The 13,614-nt window shown below is 39.9% G+C and overlaps 1 protein-coding gene across 9 annotated transcripts in view; it reads left to right on the forward strand.

The window, feature by feature from the left end:
• The window catches only part of ARID1B (AT-rich interaction domain 1B), a 300,848-nt gene extending 289,706 nt beyond the window's left edge, over positions 1-11,142 (forward strand). For 5 of the 9 annotated variants that reach the window (XM_035899768.1, XM_035899771.1, XM_009644296.2 and 2 more), the window contains 5 exons: positions 215-331; positions 1,854-1,950; positions 5,219-6,008; positions 6,864-6,994; positions 9,005-11,142. In XM_035899768.1, coding sequence (XP_035755661.1) covers positions 215-331; positions 1,854-1,950; positions 5,219-6,008; positions 6,864-6,994; positions 9,005-10,717 — 2,848 coding nt within the window. In that variant the 3' untranslated portion in view covers positions 10,718-11,142. The remainder of the gene's footprint in view (positions 1-214; positions 332-1,853; positions 1,951-5,218; positions 6,009-6,863; positions 6,995-9,004) is intronic. The other 4 variants (XM_035899774.1, XM_035899770.1, XM_035899775.1 and 1 more) reach the window with 1 other exon arrangement.
• Positions 11,143-13,614: the final 2,472 nt, after the last annotated feature.

The following is a 13,614-nucleotide window of genomic DNA, read 5'->3' on the forward strand; positions in this document are numbered from 1 at the left end:
GTAGTTTGAAGTAGTAGATGTGTAGAGTAACACAAGTGTAATCATGTTGTTCAACAGGTCACACAGCTGGGGAGTCAGTGAAAGTAAGAGTTCCAGTGAAAGGTGATAAGCCAAGAGAACGTTTCCTTTAAGGGGTGTGTTTTGTTTTATTTTGTTGGCAATCTTGGAGAATAAGTGCTTTTTACAGAATGGGGTTTCCTTTGTCATTTTTTAGGTCGGATCATGGGCTGGGTCCTGAAGGCAGTATGGGACCACCTGGTCAAAGCAACATGGTGCCTTCAAACAGTGACCCAAGCATGTACTCTCCTAATCGTTACCCTGGCCAGCAAAGGTGAACACTGATTTCTCTGTTTGTAATATCTGCAATACCCAGCTAACAAGTGCTAGCAGCCTCTGTGAGAGCACATAGACAGAATATGTGGCCTCTTGGTGTGTTACTTCTGTTTTGTCTGTTCTTATTTAGGCTTCTACCACTAGTTCAGTTTCTTGGGAGGGCAAAAGCTTGGGTGAATCGGTTGACTTTGTGCAGCCATAGAATCAGAGATGTTAGAAAAGGAGTATACATCCTACCTTGCTTATCTCCCCACCCACACTGAACTAGAACATATTTTATAGGCCCAAGTTCTCCAGAGGAGCATTAAGTGACACCAGTTCTGAAGCTTCCACAACTTCACCTGGCTTGTGGTTATCCTGTGGCTAACAAATTGAACATTTAGAAAGTGTTCCCTTACACATAACATACATGGACCTTTGCTCAGTTTTATCTTACTGCATGTACCATCTTGGACAACTGTAGACAATTCCCATCAGTTATATTGTTCTTTTAACTGGCATTAGGTAATTTCTCTCCATCCACGCCATAATTATAGGGGATACTGAACAGGTATTGCTTTCACTGTGGTCAACTGTCAAAAAATGTGAGTTTCCTATGCTTTTGGAAAAATTAGGTCACATTAGTTCTTTTAACATGTCAGGTTCCTCAGTCCTCTGTTTCTTTGATACATTACTTCCATAATTATACTCTAATTGTAGATGTGTTCTAACTGGTAGTGTACAGAAAGGAATTACTGACATACTGGTCCGCAATACAGTGTTATTTATCAGTCTTAAGACTTTCCAAGTACTTCATTTCAGCAACCTAAATTTCATTCAGATGCGCTAAAAATATTGCAGTTGCGCGGTAGTGCTTGTCAGAGGTCTTGAAGGCCACAGGTAAGTTTCCAAGTGCAACGCACATCTGCCTCTTATGTGTGCTTCATTACGTAGCTTTAATTAAAAATTACATGAACATTAGCAAAATTATGAGTACTGTTTCTACTCAGTGATGATGTATTTAAATGTTAGGTATTGTAATGAAATTTGTATTCACTTTTTGTCACTGTCATCAGACTAAAATGACGATTTCACTTTAAATGGGCAGTTGACTGTTGATTATATTCTTAAATAATCCAGAAAGTAGCTTGCTTGGAGACTGACTTGTTAAAACACAAGAATTTTGACTTGCAACCTTTGAGCTGTACATCAGATACTTTTCCAGCTAAGATGCCTTCCCAGCGGCTGCAGCTGCCTTTCTTACCTCTTTGCTGACCATACGCTGTTCCCATGCCTGACTGCTGCCTCTCTATTGCATCTTTACTGCTCTTCCTTTCTTCTATCTGCTTTATCTCCTTCCTTCCACTAACAGCTCCAGCAGAGCTTACTACATCAGGCTCAGGACCATACCACACTGTATCTTCACCTTGTTTCCAAATGGAAAATATCTTCAAGGTGCAAGATCATCAGAGTACTTTGCTTTTCCTGGTGGCTTGGAGATTCCAGCAGCTCTAAGTGTTGATTTGAATGCTTCATTTTAGGCATGAACCATACGGGCAGCAGTATCCAGGACAAGGACCTCCCTCAGGACAGCCACCATATGGAGGACATCAACCTGGAATGTATCCACAGCAGCAGGTAGGAGAGGGGAAAACAGCTATATTCGTAACATTTGTTTAATAAATGTCACCCCAAAATTCTGCATACATTCAAAAATTTGTGTATACAATATATGTTTTTTGGCGCAGAGGAGCACTGTAGTTCTGGTCAAAATCACAGCCCATATGGATAAGCAGTGTATGCGCAGCTTTAGGAAAATGTGTTCATTACACTGGAAGAGGGTAAATTTAACAGATGTTCTGTGGCTTTGGATGTATATCAAATGATTGTCCCAAGTTAATAACCAGCAGACTGGGAAAGTATAATTCATAGGCTAGTAAAGTGATGCTGCCTCAATTCCAGAAACAAATAGGAAAGCTGCTCGCTGGCAGGTTGAAGAGCCTTAACTTAATGTCATGCAGCCAAGTGAACCCAACAGAAAACTGGAACAAAGTAAAATCTGCAACACTCTCAATTATCTAGAATGCTGCAGTGGGTCATACGAGATACCTATCTTTAATACAGATCAGATGGCATATTCCCCACATGTTATCTCTAGTAATAATATGGTACAAATACATGAGAGAGAACATTATTAGTGTTAAAAATAGCTTAAACATTTGTACATTCCACTCTCCCCACTGTCCCCAACTGTGTAATAACTTTGAAAATACAGATTATATTAATTAACAAGATTTTTTTGTTAGGTGTATTATTAATACCTTGTGGGCAAAACCCCATCTTATAAGTCAACAGCAAAACTCCACTGACTTCAACAGGATGAGAATTTCATCCTGCATGTTATTAATTCATTTCTAGTCATACAATAATTAAAATCGAAGTTAGCTTTCGAAACAGAAAGCATTTCCTTTTAATATAAAAATCAAAATGTAAGCTAGTTTTCAGCCAATTTCAGGTAGTTCTTTTCAGTTTGGGATAGAGTGTTACTGGGAAATTTGGCGGGGGGGACAACATCTAAAAGAGGAGCTCTTAAGTTGCACTGTTCTGAAAATGTATATAAATTTGTTTCAGAATTTCTTGCTTATCTCTTTGGTTCATAACATCTCTAAAATAGCATAATCAAAAAACTGGTTTATTGTTCTTTATGATGAGCATATGCTAGCAGTCTTAGGTGATTTAGTGGGGAGATTGCAAAGATATATAACAGAACAGTTTGTGATAATCCATGCTAACGTATGCAGGGAATGTATTAACTTCATGTTCATTTAAGCAAGAAGACAGCTAGAATCTGTAAAAATATATTTGGCCCTGTCCTTAGTGCTGTTTATATGCTTTGTACAATGACTCTTGAATGCAAAATGCTTTAATGCAAAAAAGCAGTGAAGAATGAAGGGCAAGGATCTTGGCTGGCCTCGGCCTCTCCCTCCCACTCCCAGAGGATTCTACTTCTTCATTTAGCTAGAGATTAGGTTGCCACTAGCTTATTTTCAGTTTCCTAAATCTCACTCTATAGTGGTACAAGAATGTGAAAAATGGCCCTTTCAAAACTTTATCTACAACCCGAAGGCTAGGGAATGACCTGGGAAGAAGGTGCTTGGAGCATGAACTCCAGGGGCTAAAGAAGCACTTTGAGCCGGGTTTCCCACTCTTGTGCAAATGCTCATACCCCGAGAGCTGTTATACAGCAGGTGACTTGTGTTTGTGTGGTTTTGTCTTCTGCGAGGTCTCAGAATTCCACATCCCCGGTGGAGAGAGACACACATTGTGCAGCCTCAGTCTCCTGATGCACATTTATACAGGAGGGGGAGTTCGGGTGCCACACTGTCCTCAGCATTGGGTGCCATTAGGCATGTTGCCACTACATATACAAGAGCACTGAACTGCGTTTAAAAAGACACGTGGTTCGTTCCCAAGGGTCTACTTTAAGTGGTCTGAGTCACTGTGGCAAAACAAACACCACCTTTTTAGGTGTGGCAACTGCCAAGTCAGTTCTTAATGTATAAATTGGCCCTAAGGGTGGAATTTAGCAAGTAGTTTATGTAAGGCTGAAAATAGCTATTTCTCAGATAGCCAGACAGCTCTACAGCAAGTTTAAAAAAAAAATGCTTTCATGCAGTACAGTAGTTCTGGTTTTATGTGCACCAAAGTTGGAAGATGAGTTTATGAATCCCAGAACTGCTTTAACTGACCCATATTGAATACATACAGAATTTTATCTGATCTTAACTCTAGTACATTAGTATACATTGTGCAGTGTGACTGAGCTACAGTTTCCGGGGGAGCTGTAACTTTGAATTTGCCATAGATCATATATTCAAAAATCACCCATTTAATTCACATTTTTTGCTTCAGAGCACTCAGTCTGGTTTGAACTGTGGAACAAACTCCCACAGGAACTAAGGACCGCTGCAAACCTTTCCACCTTCCCCTCAAACTGCAATGTCTTTTTTTTGTTCTGCCATCTTAAACATACATACATACATACAAGCTTGTGTAATTTAAAAACAACTCCTATCCCCCCAGGGTAAAACAGGTTACCTCATACAACATTCCCCACTTGAGAGGGTGAGAAAAATAGAGGGAATAAACCATAGGTGGCAGCTGTTTGTTACATTGCTTAATTCATTACTGATCAGTAGGGTAAGAACCTGCATAATCTAGAACAGAACGTTTGGATGTGACCATTTGCTGTAATAATCTCACAGTAAATTAAATGTGTTCGGATGATTGGGAAGAGGGATGGTTGCCCAAACAGGGCCATGTTCCTGGGAATTACACAGAGTAGCAAATGCAGCGGAACGTTTTCTCCTACTAATAAGTTTACAGTGTGTAGCCTATGCCCTGTTGTAAGAACCAATGTTTCAGACATGCATGCTCGCAGCATATCTTGTCACTTTAAGACTTTATTCCATACTTGTCTCTTGAAAAGATTCACTGAGTGGGTTTGATTTTTTTTAAGATTTTTCTTCTTAGTAGACTAAGCATAAAAAAGAAGTGAAAATATTGTAGTTGGTGAGAACCGTTGCCTTTTCATGCATGTCTGAAATGACCAGTGGAATTTAATCTGACAAATAGGAAAGGACAGGGAAAGGAAGAAAATGAGAGCAAGGTAAGAAAATTTGGCCCAAGGATAAGTTTCCTCTTAGTATTAAAAGTGCAGCAAAAGAGAGACTTAGAAAGAAAGCACTGGATCAAGCCTAACCGTAGCACTGCATGCCTGACTCTGGAATCAGCACGATCCCTCTAGAACTAAGTGCCTTCTGCTTTTTAAACAAGCTTTCAGACAATATATTTGTATTGTGTATGGAGTAAAAGTGCTGCATCTTCTTCCCAAAATTTTTTTCAGAACTATAAACGACACATGGATGGCATGTACGGGCCTCCAGCCAAACGCCATGAAGGGGATATGTATAACATGCAGTATGGCAACCAGCAACAGGAAATGTATAACCAGTACAGCAACGCTTACACAGGGCCTGACAGGAGGCCCATGCAGGGACAGTATCCGTATCCATATAACAGGGAGAGGATGCAGGGCCCAGGACAAATGCAGCAGCATGGAATACCTCCCCAGATGATTGGTGGCCCCATGCAGTCATCATCTTCCAGTGAAGGTCCTCAGCAGAACATGTGGCCAACACGAAATGATATGCCTTACCCTTACCAGAATAGGCAAGGTCCAGGAGGCCCTGCACAGGCCCCACCGTATCCAGGGATGAATCGCACTGATGATATGATGGTACCTGACCAGAGGATAAACCACGAGAGTCAGTGGCCTTCTCATGTCAACCAACGTCAGCCTTCTTATATGTCATCCTCAGCCTCCATGCAGCCTATCACTAGACCTCCTCAGTCATCCTACCAGACGCCACCCTCTATGCCAAACCACATCTCTAGAGCTCCAAGCCCAGCATCCTTCCAGCGCTCTTTGGAAAACCGTATGTCTCCAAGCAAGTCTCCTTTCCTACCCTCCATGAAGATGCAAAAGGTTATACCCACAGTTCCAGTGTCACAGGTCACAGGACCTCCACCCCAACCACCACCAATTAGGCGAGAAATTACCTTCCCCCCAGGCTCCGTAGAAGCATCCCAACCAGTCTTAAAACCAAGACGAAAGATTACCTCAAAAGATATTGGTAAGCATCAAAACAAAAGCCAAATACTGAAATAGGTTGGGAGAAAGGGACTTTGATTTTGATTTTCTTTTACATTTTTAAACTGTTTTGACAAATAGTTAACTTGGGTAACTGTAATGTGATTGTCTTCAATAAAAATGTAATAACATATGCATCAGTAAGGATGATAGGTAAAACTCATCCCAGACAATCTGACATGAAATAAAAGCAGTATTTTATATGGAGACCTGAGGTCTCCAGAAATGCATTAAAAATGAAGCTTGCCTCAGATTTCCAAATGATATGTGTTGAAAGGTCCTTCAGAATGTCTGTTAAATCACCAATACAACATTTAACTGAGCAGAGCTTTCTGCGTTCTTGTTCCGTGGCAGCTCATGCTGTTCTGCTGTGTAGTTATAGACTCTGTCTCCCTTGAATGGCCCATTTATTCATCCCGTATTATTTGTCATGTTTGTTTCTCCCCCTGTTCTTTCCCAAGTATCTTCTTATCTTGAATTGCTGTTAATTTCATCCATTCAAGTTCTCATGCTTCAAGTTCCCACACTCCTGACAGAGTAATTCTACCTTTATTTACCGATTATTTGGTTTAGTCAACTTCTCTAAGTTTGAACAATTATTTCTGCTTCAGCAAAGTCAGGAAGAATGGCCCTGTTAAGATATTCTCCAGCATTAAGACTGAGCATCAGTTACAGAAAACTGAACAGGACTAAGTGGTGAAAGCAGGGTCTTAACCAGGGTTTCAGTAACTATTTCATTTAAATTCTGCATCCTCAGAATGTCACAGTTTAATCTTTCAGAACTCATTAATGGTCTCTGAGGATACACTAATGCGGTTTCACTTCTTTCTTTCTCCAGTAACTCCTGAGGCCTGGAGAGTGATGATGTCTCTTAAATCTGGTCTTTTGGCTGAAAGTACCTGGGCGCTAGACACTATTAATATTCTTCTGTATGATGACAGCACTGTTGCTACTTTCAACCTCTCTCAGGTAGGTGGGAAAGCAGTATACTTCTCAACTTTCCAAGGAAAGAAAACTGAAATAAGATACCTACAAAAATGCCTAAGTCCTTTAAAATGGATTATAATTAACATAAATTTGAATATTCCAAAACTCCACTTTTGTATGATTGGTAACAGTGAGCAGCAAGAGATAGCTTTAGGTCGGGTATGGGGAATAATAAGCCTGAAAGAAGGGTATCTCTTGTAGAAAGGAGCATGTGGGAATACAAGAATTTTAGCATTGACAGAAGACCAATGCGTAAATTCACACTCCTGGTAGTACAAGCATAATCTCAGAAAACAGCAATATGGTAGTAATCTTGCTTAACTTGTGTTTCCATAAAAGGCTTTGCAAGACTATATTGAATTGATTTGAGGCTGTCTTTTGGTGACTACTTGTCTTATTCAGTAGTTCCATACTAGGCTGTGGGATTTTTTTAATTGCTTATTTTCTGTTTCGTTTCTTCTTCCAGTAAATTAAGTTTGCACAGAAATACCCGATTGACAATTTAAAGGCTAAAATCCACCGTCTGTCCACAGGATGCAAGTAACAAAGGATTTAACAGTGTGTGCTTTTGCCTCACTACCTCCCAGCATTTTTCAGCCCTGCTCTAACCGCTGGCCTGTTAGGTGGTTGTAATAGATGGCATGCTGATAATGCACATCATCTAAAATTTGTACAAATTAAATATTCAGTTTCTCTGCTCCATTCATTCCTTGGTTACTAATACTGTAACTCATCATTTTTTAAATATAATGACCTTTTTTTTAAATACAGACACAAATGGTACATTTCATCCCACCTAACTTTAGAACTAGGGATATCTATAGCATGATTCATCTCATCCTGAAGTAGAGATCTAAAATAGGTCAGATGAATCATACCCTAGAAATGGCCTGTAAAAGACCATCGAGTATAAAAAGAATCTAGACAATTAGGTCAGGTGTGTAACTGTTGCAGGTGTTTGAACTTAAGTGAGGTGAATCTCCTCTGAATTCTATTAGAAACTGCATTAATGCACCCCGTGCAAGTTGCACAGAATACCAGGCATATTTAAAATATACATATTTTTTGTTACTTTTGCCTTGGACTCTATTTCCAATGGCAGTCAGGACTCTATATGATGACTGATAATTACTGCAGTTCGTGAGCATCAGTTCTTAATTCTTCGATAGTTTGGCAATCGTAAGAGAATACAGAATGGACGAAAGAATACATTTTGCTGAAAAAATATTAGACAATGATTAAAAAAAAACCCAAAAAACATTAAAAGCCAGAAAATCAGGCTGAATACATCGTAACAGCAAAGAATTTTTAATAATAAAGCCACTGAGGGTAAATTAATACCACATCCAACTACTGCCTTTCCATAAGAAAGTGCTTACAAGTTAATTAAGAGGATTAAACCTAAATGAAAACTGCTTCTGAAGGGTGACTAACAGCACCAGGCTTCAGTAACAATTTTTAAATGTTGCGAGGCAAAAATTGAACTATTCCAATAGATAGTAATCTAGGATGTCAGTACCTAGACCCTGAACTGCAGATTCCTACAGGACAGTTGGGTTTAGAGACTGAGAGGCAAAGGAGGAGAGGAAGAATTGTAAACTTGAGGCATCTAATAAAATTACAAACCAGAAAAACAAGTGAGTTAGAAACTTCAGTACTGTGTACAGAAAATGAAGAATACTAGACACTTCCAAGGGGACAGAAAGCTAGGCTAGATGTCTACTGTAGCTTCAAGGAGACATGAATAAAGTTCTGTACTTCTCATAGCTGTTACAGTTCAGGCAAACGGAGCCATGATAGTTTGACATTATATTCTGTTCGGACAGACACTCGAAAAATTTCCTTTGATTAACTTCTGCCCTGCAGGACCTAGCCACAAGTCCACAGCAGGAGGAGGGAAATACTCGCAGATGTATGCATCAGTGTTCCTAATAAAATTCCATGCAGACAAAAATATTTATCTGATTTTTATGTTCTTTCTTCTCCCCTCAGTTGTCTGGATTTCTTGAGCTTTTAGTAGAATATTTTAGAAAATGCCTGATTGACATTTTTGGAATCCTTATGGAATATGAAGTGGGAGATCCAGGCCACAAAGCACTTGATCACAAAGCAGCCAAGAAAGATGATAGCCAGTCCTTGGCAGAGGATACTGGAAAAGAGGAGAACGACGAATGTATTGACTATTTTGATGAAGATGAGGAGGAGGGGGAGGATGAAAAGGTAGAAGGAGAAGAAAAGAGCATTGTTTTTTCCACTCCTGGTGCCATTGCTGATCCAAGTGAGAGGCCAAAACAAGCCAGTAAATTTGACAAGCTGCCAATAAAGATTGTAAAGAAAAATAATCTATTTGTTGTTGACCGATCTGACAAACTTGGACGCGTTCAGGAATTTGATAGTGGACTTCTCCACTGGCAGCTTGGTGGCGGTGACACAACTGAGCATATCCAGACTCACTTTGAAAGCAAGATGGAGATTCCTCCACGCAGGAAAGCCCCTCCTCCCTTGAACTCTCCAAGCAAAAAGAAGGACCTCGAGGGGAAAGGTGAATCTGAGGAACAACAAGAAAAAAGTATAACAGCAACCATTGATGATGTCCTCTCAGCTCGGCCAGGAGCATTGCCTGAAGACTCAAACTCTGGTTCCCAAACAGAGAGCAGTAAATTCCCCTTTGGGATCCATCAAGCCAAAAGCCACCGGAATATTAAACTGCTAGAGGATGAGCCAAGGAGCCGGGATGAGACTCCTCTATGCACCATAACTCACTGGCAAGACTCCTTGGCCAAACGCTGCATCTGTGTGTCAAATATCGTCCGTAGCTTGTCTTTTGTGCCTGGCAATGACACCGAAATGTCCAAACATCCAGGCTTGGTGCTGATCCTGGGAAAGTTGATCCTTCTTCACCATGAGCATCCAGAAAGAAAGCGAGCGCCGCAGACTTATGAGAAAGAGGAAGAGGAGGACAAAGGGGTGGCCTGCAGCAAGGATGAGTGGTGGTGGGACTGCCTCGAGGTCTTGCGGGATAATACATTGGTCACATTAGCCAACATTTCTGGGCAGCTAGACTTGTCTGCTTACACAGAAAGCATCTGTTTGCCAATTTTGGATGGCTTGCTGCACTGGATGGTGTGCCCATCTGCGGAGGCACAGGATCCTTTTCCAACCGTGGGGCCCAACTCGGTTCTTTCGCCTCAGAGACTTGTGCTGGAGACCCTGTGTAAGCTCAGTATCCAGGACAATAATGTGGACCTTATCTTGGCCACCCCCCCATTCAGTCGTCAGGAGAAACTCTATGCTACTTTAGTTAGGTACGTTGGGGACCGCAAAAACCCGGTCTGCCGAGAAATGTCCATGGCGCTCTTATCGAACCTTGCCCAGGGGGACACATTAGCAGCAAGGGCAATAGCTGTGCAGAAGGGAAGCATCGGAAACTTGATAAGCTTCCTGGAGGATGGGGTCACTATGGCCCAGTACCAGCAGAGCCAGCATAACCTCATGCACATGCAGCCTCCACCTCTGGAGCCACCTAGTGTAGACATGATGTGCAGGGCAGCCAAGGCCTTGCTGGCCATGGCTAGAGTGGACGAGAACCGCTCAGAGTTCCTTTTGCACGAGGGTCGTTTGCTGGATATCTCAATATCTGCTGTCCTGAACTCTCTGGTTGCATCTGTCATCTGTGATGTACTTTTTCAGATTGGGCAGTTATGACATAAGTGAGAAGCCAAGCATGTGTGAGTGGAGATTAGAGGGTCACATATAACTGGCTGTTTTCTGTTCTTGTTTATCCAATGTAGGAAGAAGGAAAAAAAAAAAAAAAAGAATCTTTGCTCCTCTGCCCCATTCACTATTTACCAATTGGGAATTAAAGAAATTATTAATTTGAACAGTTATGAAATTAATATTTGCTGTCTATGTGTATAAGTACATCTTTTTATTTTATTTTTTTTAACCAAAGTTGCTGTCTAGTACATTCAAAGGTCACACTTTTTTTTTCCATAGATTATCCTTTTCAATGTTCTTTTCCATGTTTGTATTGCATATTTTTTGGGAAGCGAACTAGTGACTTTTTAAAAAAAATGTTATGGCAAACCATTGTATGATGGAAAAAAAATCTCACCACTTTGAAACAAAAAGGTGAAAAATAACCAACATACCAAGTTCCTGTGTGTTTTATTTTTTCAAATAAGGAAAAAATAAAAAAAAAGTTGTATACCATCACCCAAAGCTCTGTGCAATAGAAGATTCTAGTGATGTAGGTGTAGGGGATCAAGGAGGGTGTCAGTCAGTAGTCAAAATACAAAACGATACTGGTTTCTCTGCAGGAGAAATGGTTACATTAGGCTAGGAGCAAAACAAAACAAAAAAGTCAAGTTAAAAGATTTTTAAACAAAACCTGATGATAAACATCAATTGCTTCCTCACCAGAACTGTCTTGTCTACATCTGTTTTTTTGACCTTCCACAATGACAGTTCTTCACAATTCCTTTAATCATTTTTTAAAATATTTTTTTATTGCCTAAGGGCCGTGATGTATATAGAAGTTGTACATTAAACATACCCTCATTTTTTTTTTTTTTTTAGTACAAAGTTTTTAGTTTCTTTTTCATGATGTGGTATCTACAAAGTGATAGTAGAATTATTTTTTCTTTTATTTGGGCCATATCTCCAAAAAATAATAAAAAAAAAAAAGAAAAAAGAAAAAACCCAACACAGAAAACCAACAACTGAGGGTAATGTACAAGTTTCTGTATGTATAAAGTCATGCTCTATTTCGGGAGAGCAGCCGATCACAATTTGCTTTATAAATCAAGGTGTGGAAATGGTTACGTATGGATTGATTTAAGAAAATGGTTACCAGTCTACAGACAAAAAAATATATACAGGAAAAAAAAAAAAAGGAAGAAACACAACTTCAAAGATTTTTCAGTGACAAGAATCTGCATTTGTATTTCAAGATAATGTAGTTAAAAAAGAAAAAACTTGATGTAAATTCCTCCTTTTCCTCTGGCTTAATGAATTTCATTTATTCAGTATAAAATCTTTATATGTTCCACATGTTAAGAATAAATGTACATTAAATCTTGTTAAGCACTGTGATGGGTGTTCTTGAATAATGTTCTAGTTGCAGTGTGGGATATCGGAAAGCAAACTAATTACAAGAAAGAGCAATAATGATTATTCTCTTTCCCCTACTTTATTATTATGACCTTCAAAAGTATTACGCTATTGTATTGCAGCAACTTGCTCTCCTTTTAGAAAAAGCCTTCTCGCATCACAGAGAAGTGTTTTTACTTATTATTTATAAAACCACAGAGCCTCAAAGGGGAAGACATGGCTGGCAAATGATAGTTCTGACTATGCAGGTGTCCAGTCTCTGTGCTGTATTTGGGGTACTGGAGATGGATGTTAGAAGAAGTGACAAAAGATTTTGTTAAAGCAATAACCAACTTGAAGAAATTGATCTGTATTCACTACCTGTAATTCTTTCTGTTGGTTAAAGGTGGAAATACCCCAGTGATGTGGGTATTTAGAATAAACACCCACCCACTTCTCGATACTGTATGTGTCATTGCATACTTACATGGCCTCACATCCTGGTAGCCCCCCATTAAAGTGGATCAGGCTTTAATAGAGCACATCCATCATTATAATTGGTGGGAGATGGCCATTCCAGTTTCCGGAATTAGCTGGTTTCAGACACATCCACTCTCACCTGGTGATACCTTGTTGCTGAATATTGTTCAAGCACTAATTTTTGCTATTTCATCTTGGATCATTGACTTTGTTAGTGTGATCATAAAAAGCTAATAATAATCAATTTACCCGGAATTGCCACATAATTACACTGTTAGTGGATATCCTCCTCCCCTCTCCAATAACAATACGGAGGTACTTGAAAATTACAACCCCCTTTGGCATACTGCCCATCTTGTTCATATAGATTGCTATAACATTAATATATGTAAGAGAATTTCAGAGACAGGTAAAGTACAGACAATTATAAGCCAAGTTTGAAACGTGACTCCCTAGTGTCATGAAAAGTAATTTCTCCTTCTAGCTTTTCTTACTCAGTAATCTCTGCACTCCCACATCACCTGCTGCAGTGGTTTGTCTTTCTTTTGCATATTGCTGCATTCAGAAATACATGGTGAATTGTAACCCACTTGTAACTCTTCAGCACAGAAGGAAACATATTTCAGGGATGATTTTTACAGCTTAATACTGGGCAGTGTGGAATTAGCATCCCCTGCTAAACTTATTTCTTAATAACATTTTACTGCTTGGTATTACCCCATGGAAAAAACTGTTAAAATAAACCTGCTGAGCAATACTCACCCCTTCCTTGTCAAGGACAAGAAAGGACATCTATTCTCCTCAGCATTCAGACCCAGAGTTCTCTGGGGGAAACTACACCTGTAGCAAAATGCTGAGAGCTGTCAGAGGCAGCGCCTTAATGTTATTCAGGACCGCTCCAAGCCTGGTAAACAACGTGGTGGGGGAAAAAAAACACCCAGCTAGCCAGCCAGCCGCATAATGTCCATATGTGTGTAACATTGCTGCCACTTTTCCAGTTGGGCCAAGAACTAGCTGGGGAACTGGCAGAG

The sequence above is a fragment of the Egretta garzetta genome, unplaced genomic scaffold, assembly GCF_000687185.1.
Source record: "Egretta garzetta isolate BGI_Z169 unplaced genomic scaffold, ASM68718v1 scaffold397, whole genome shotgun sequence".
NCBI lineage: Eukaryota > Metazoa > Chordata > Aves > Pelecaniformes > Ardeidae > Egretta > Egretta garzetta.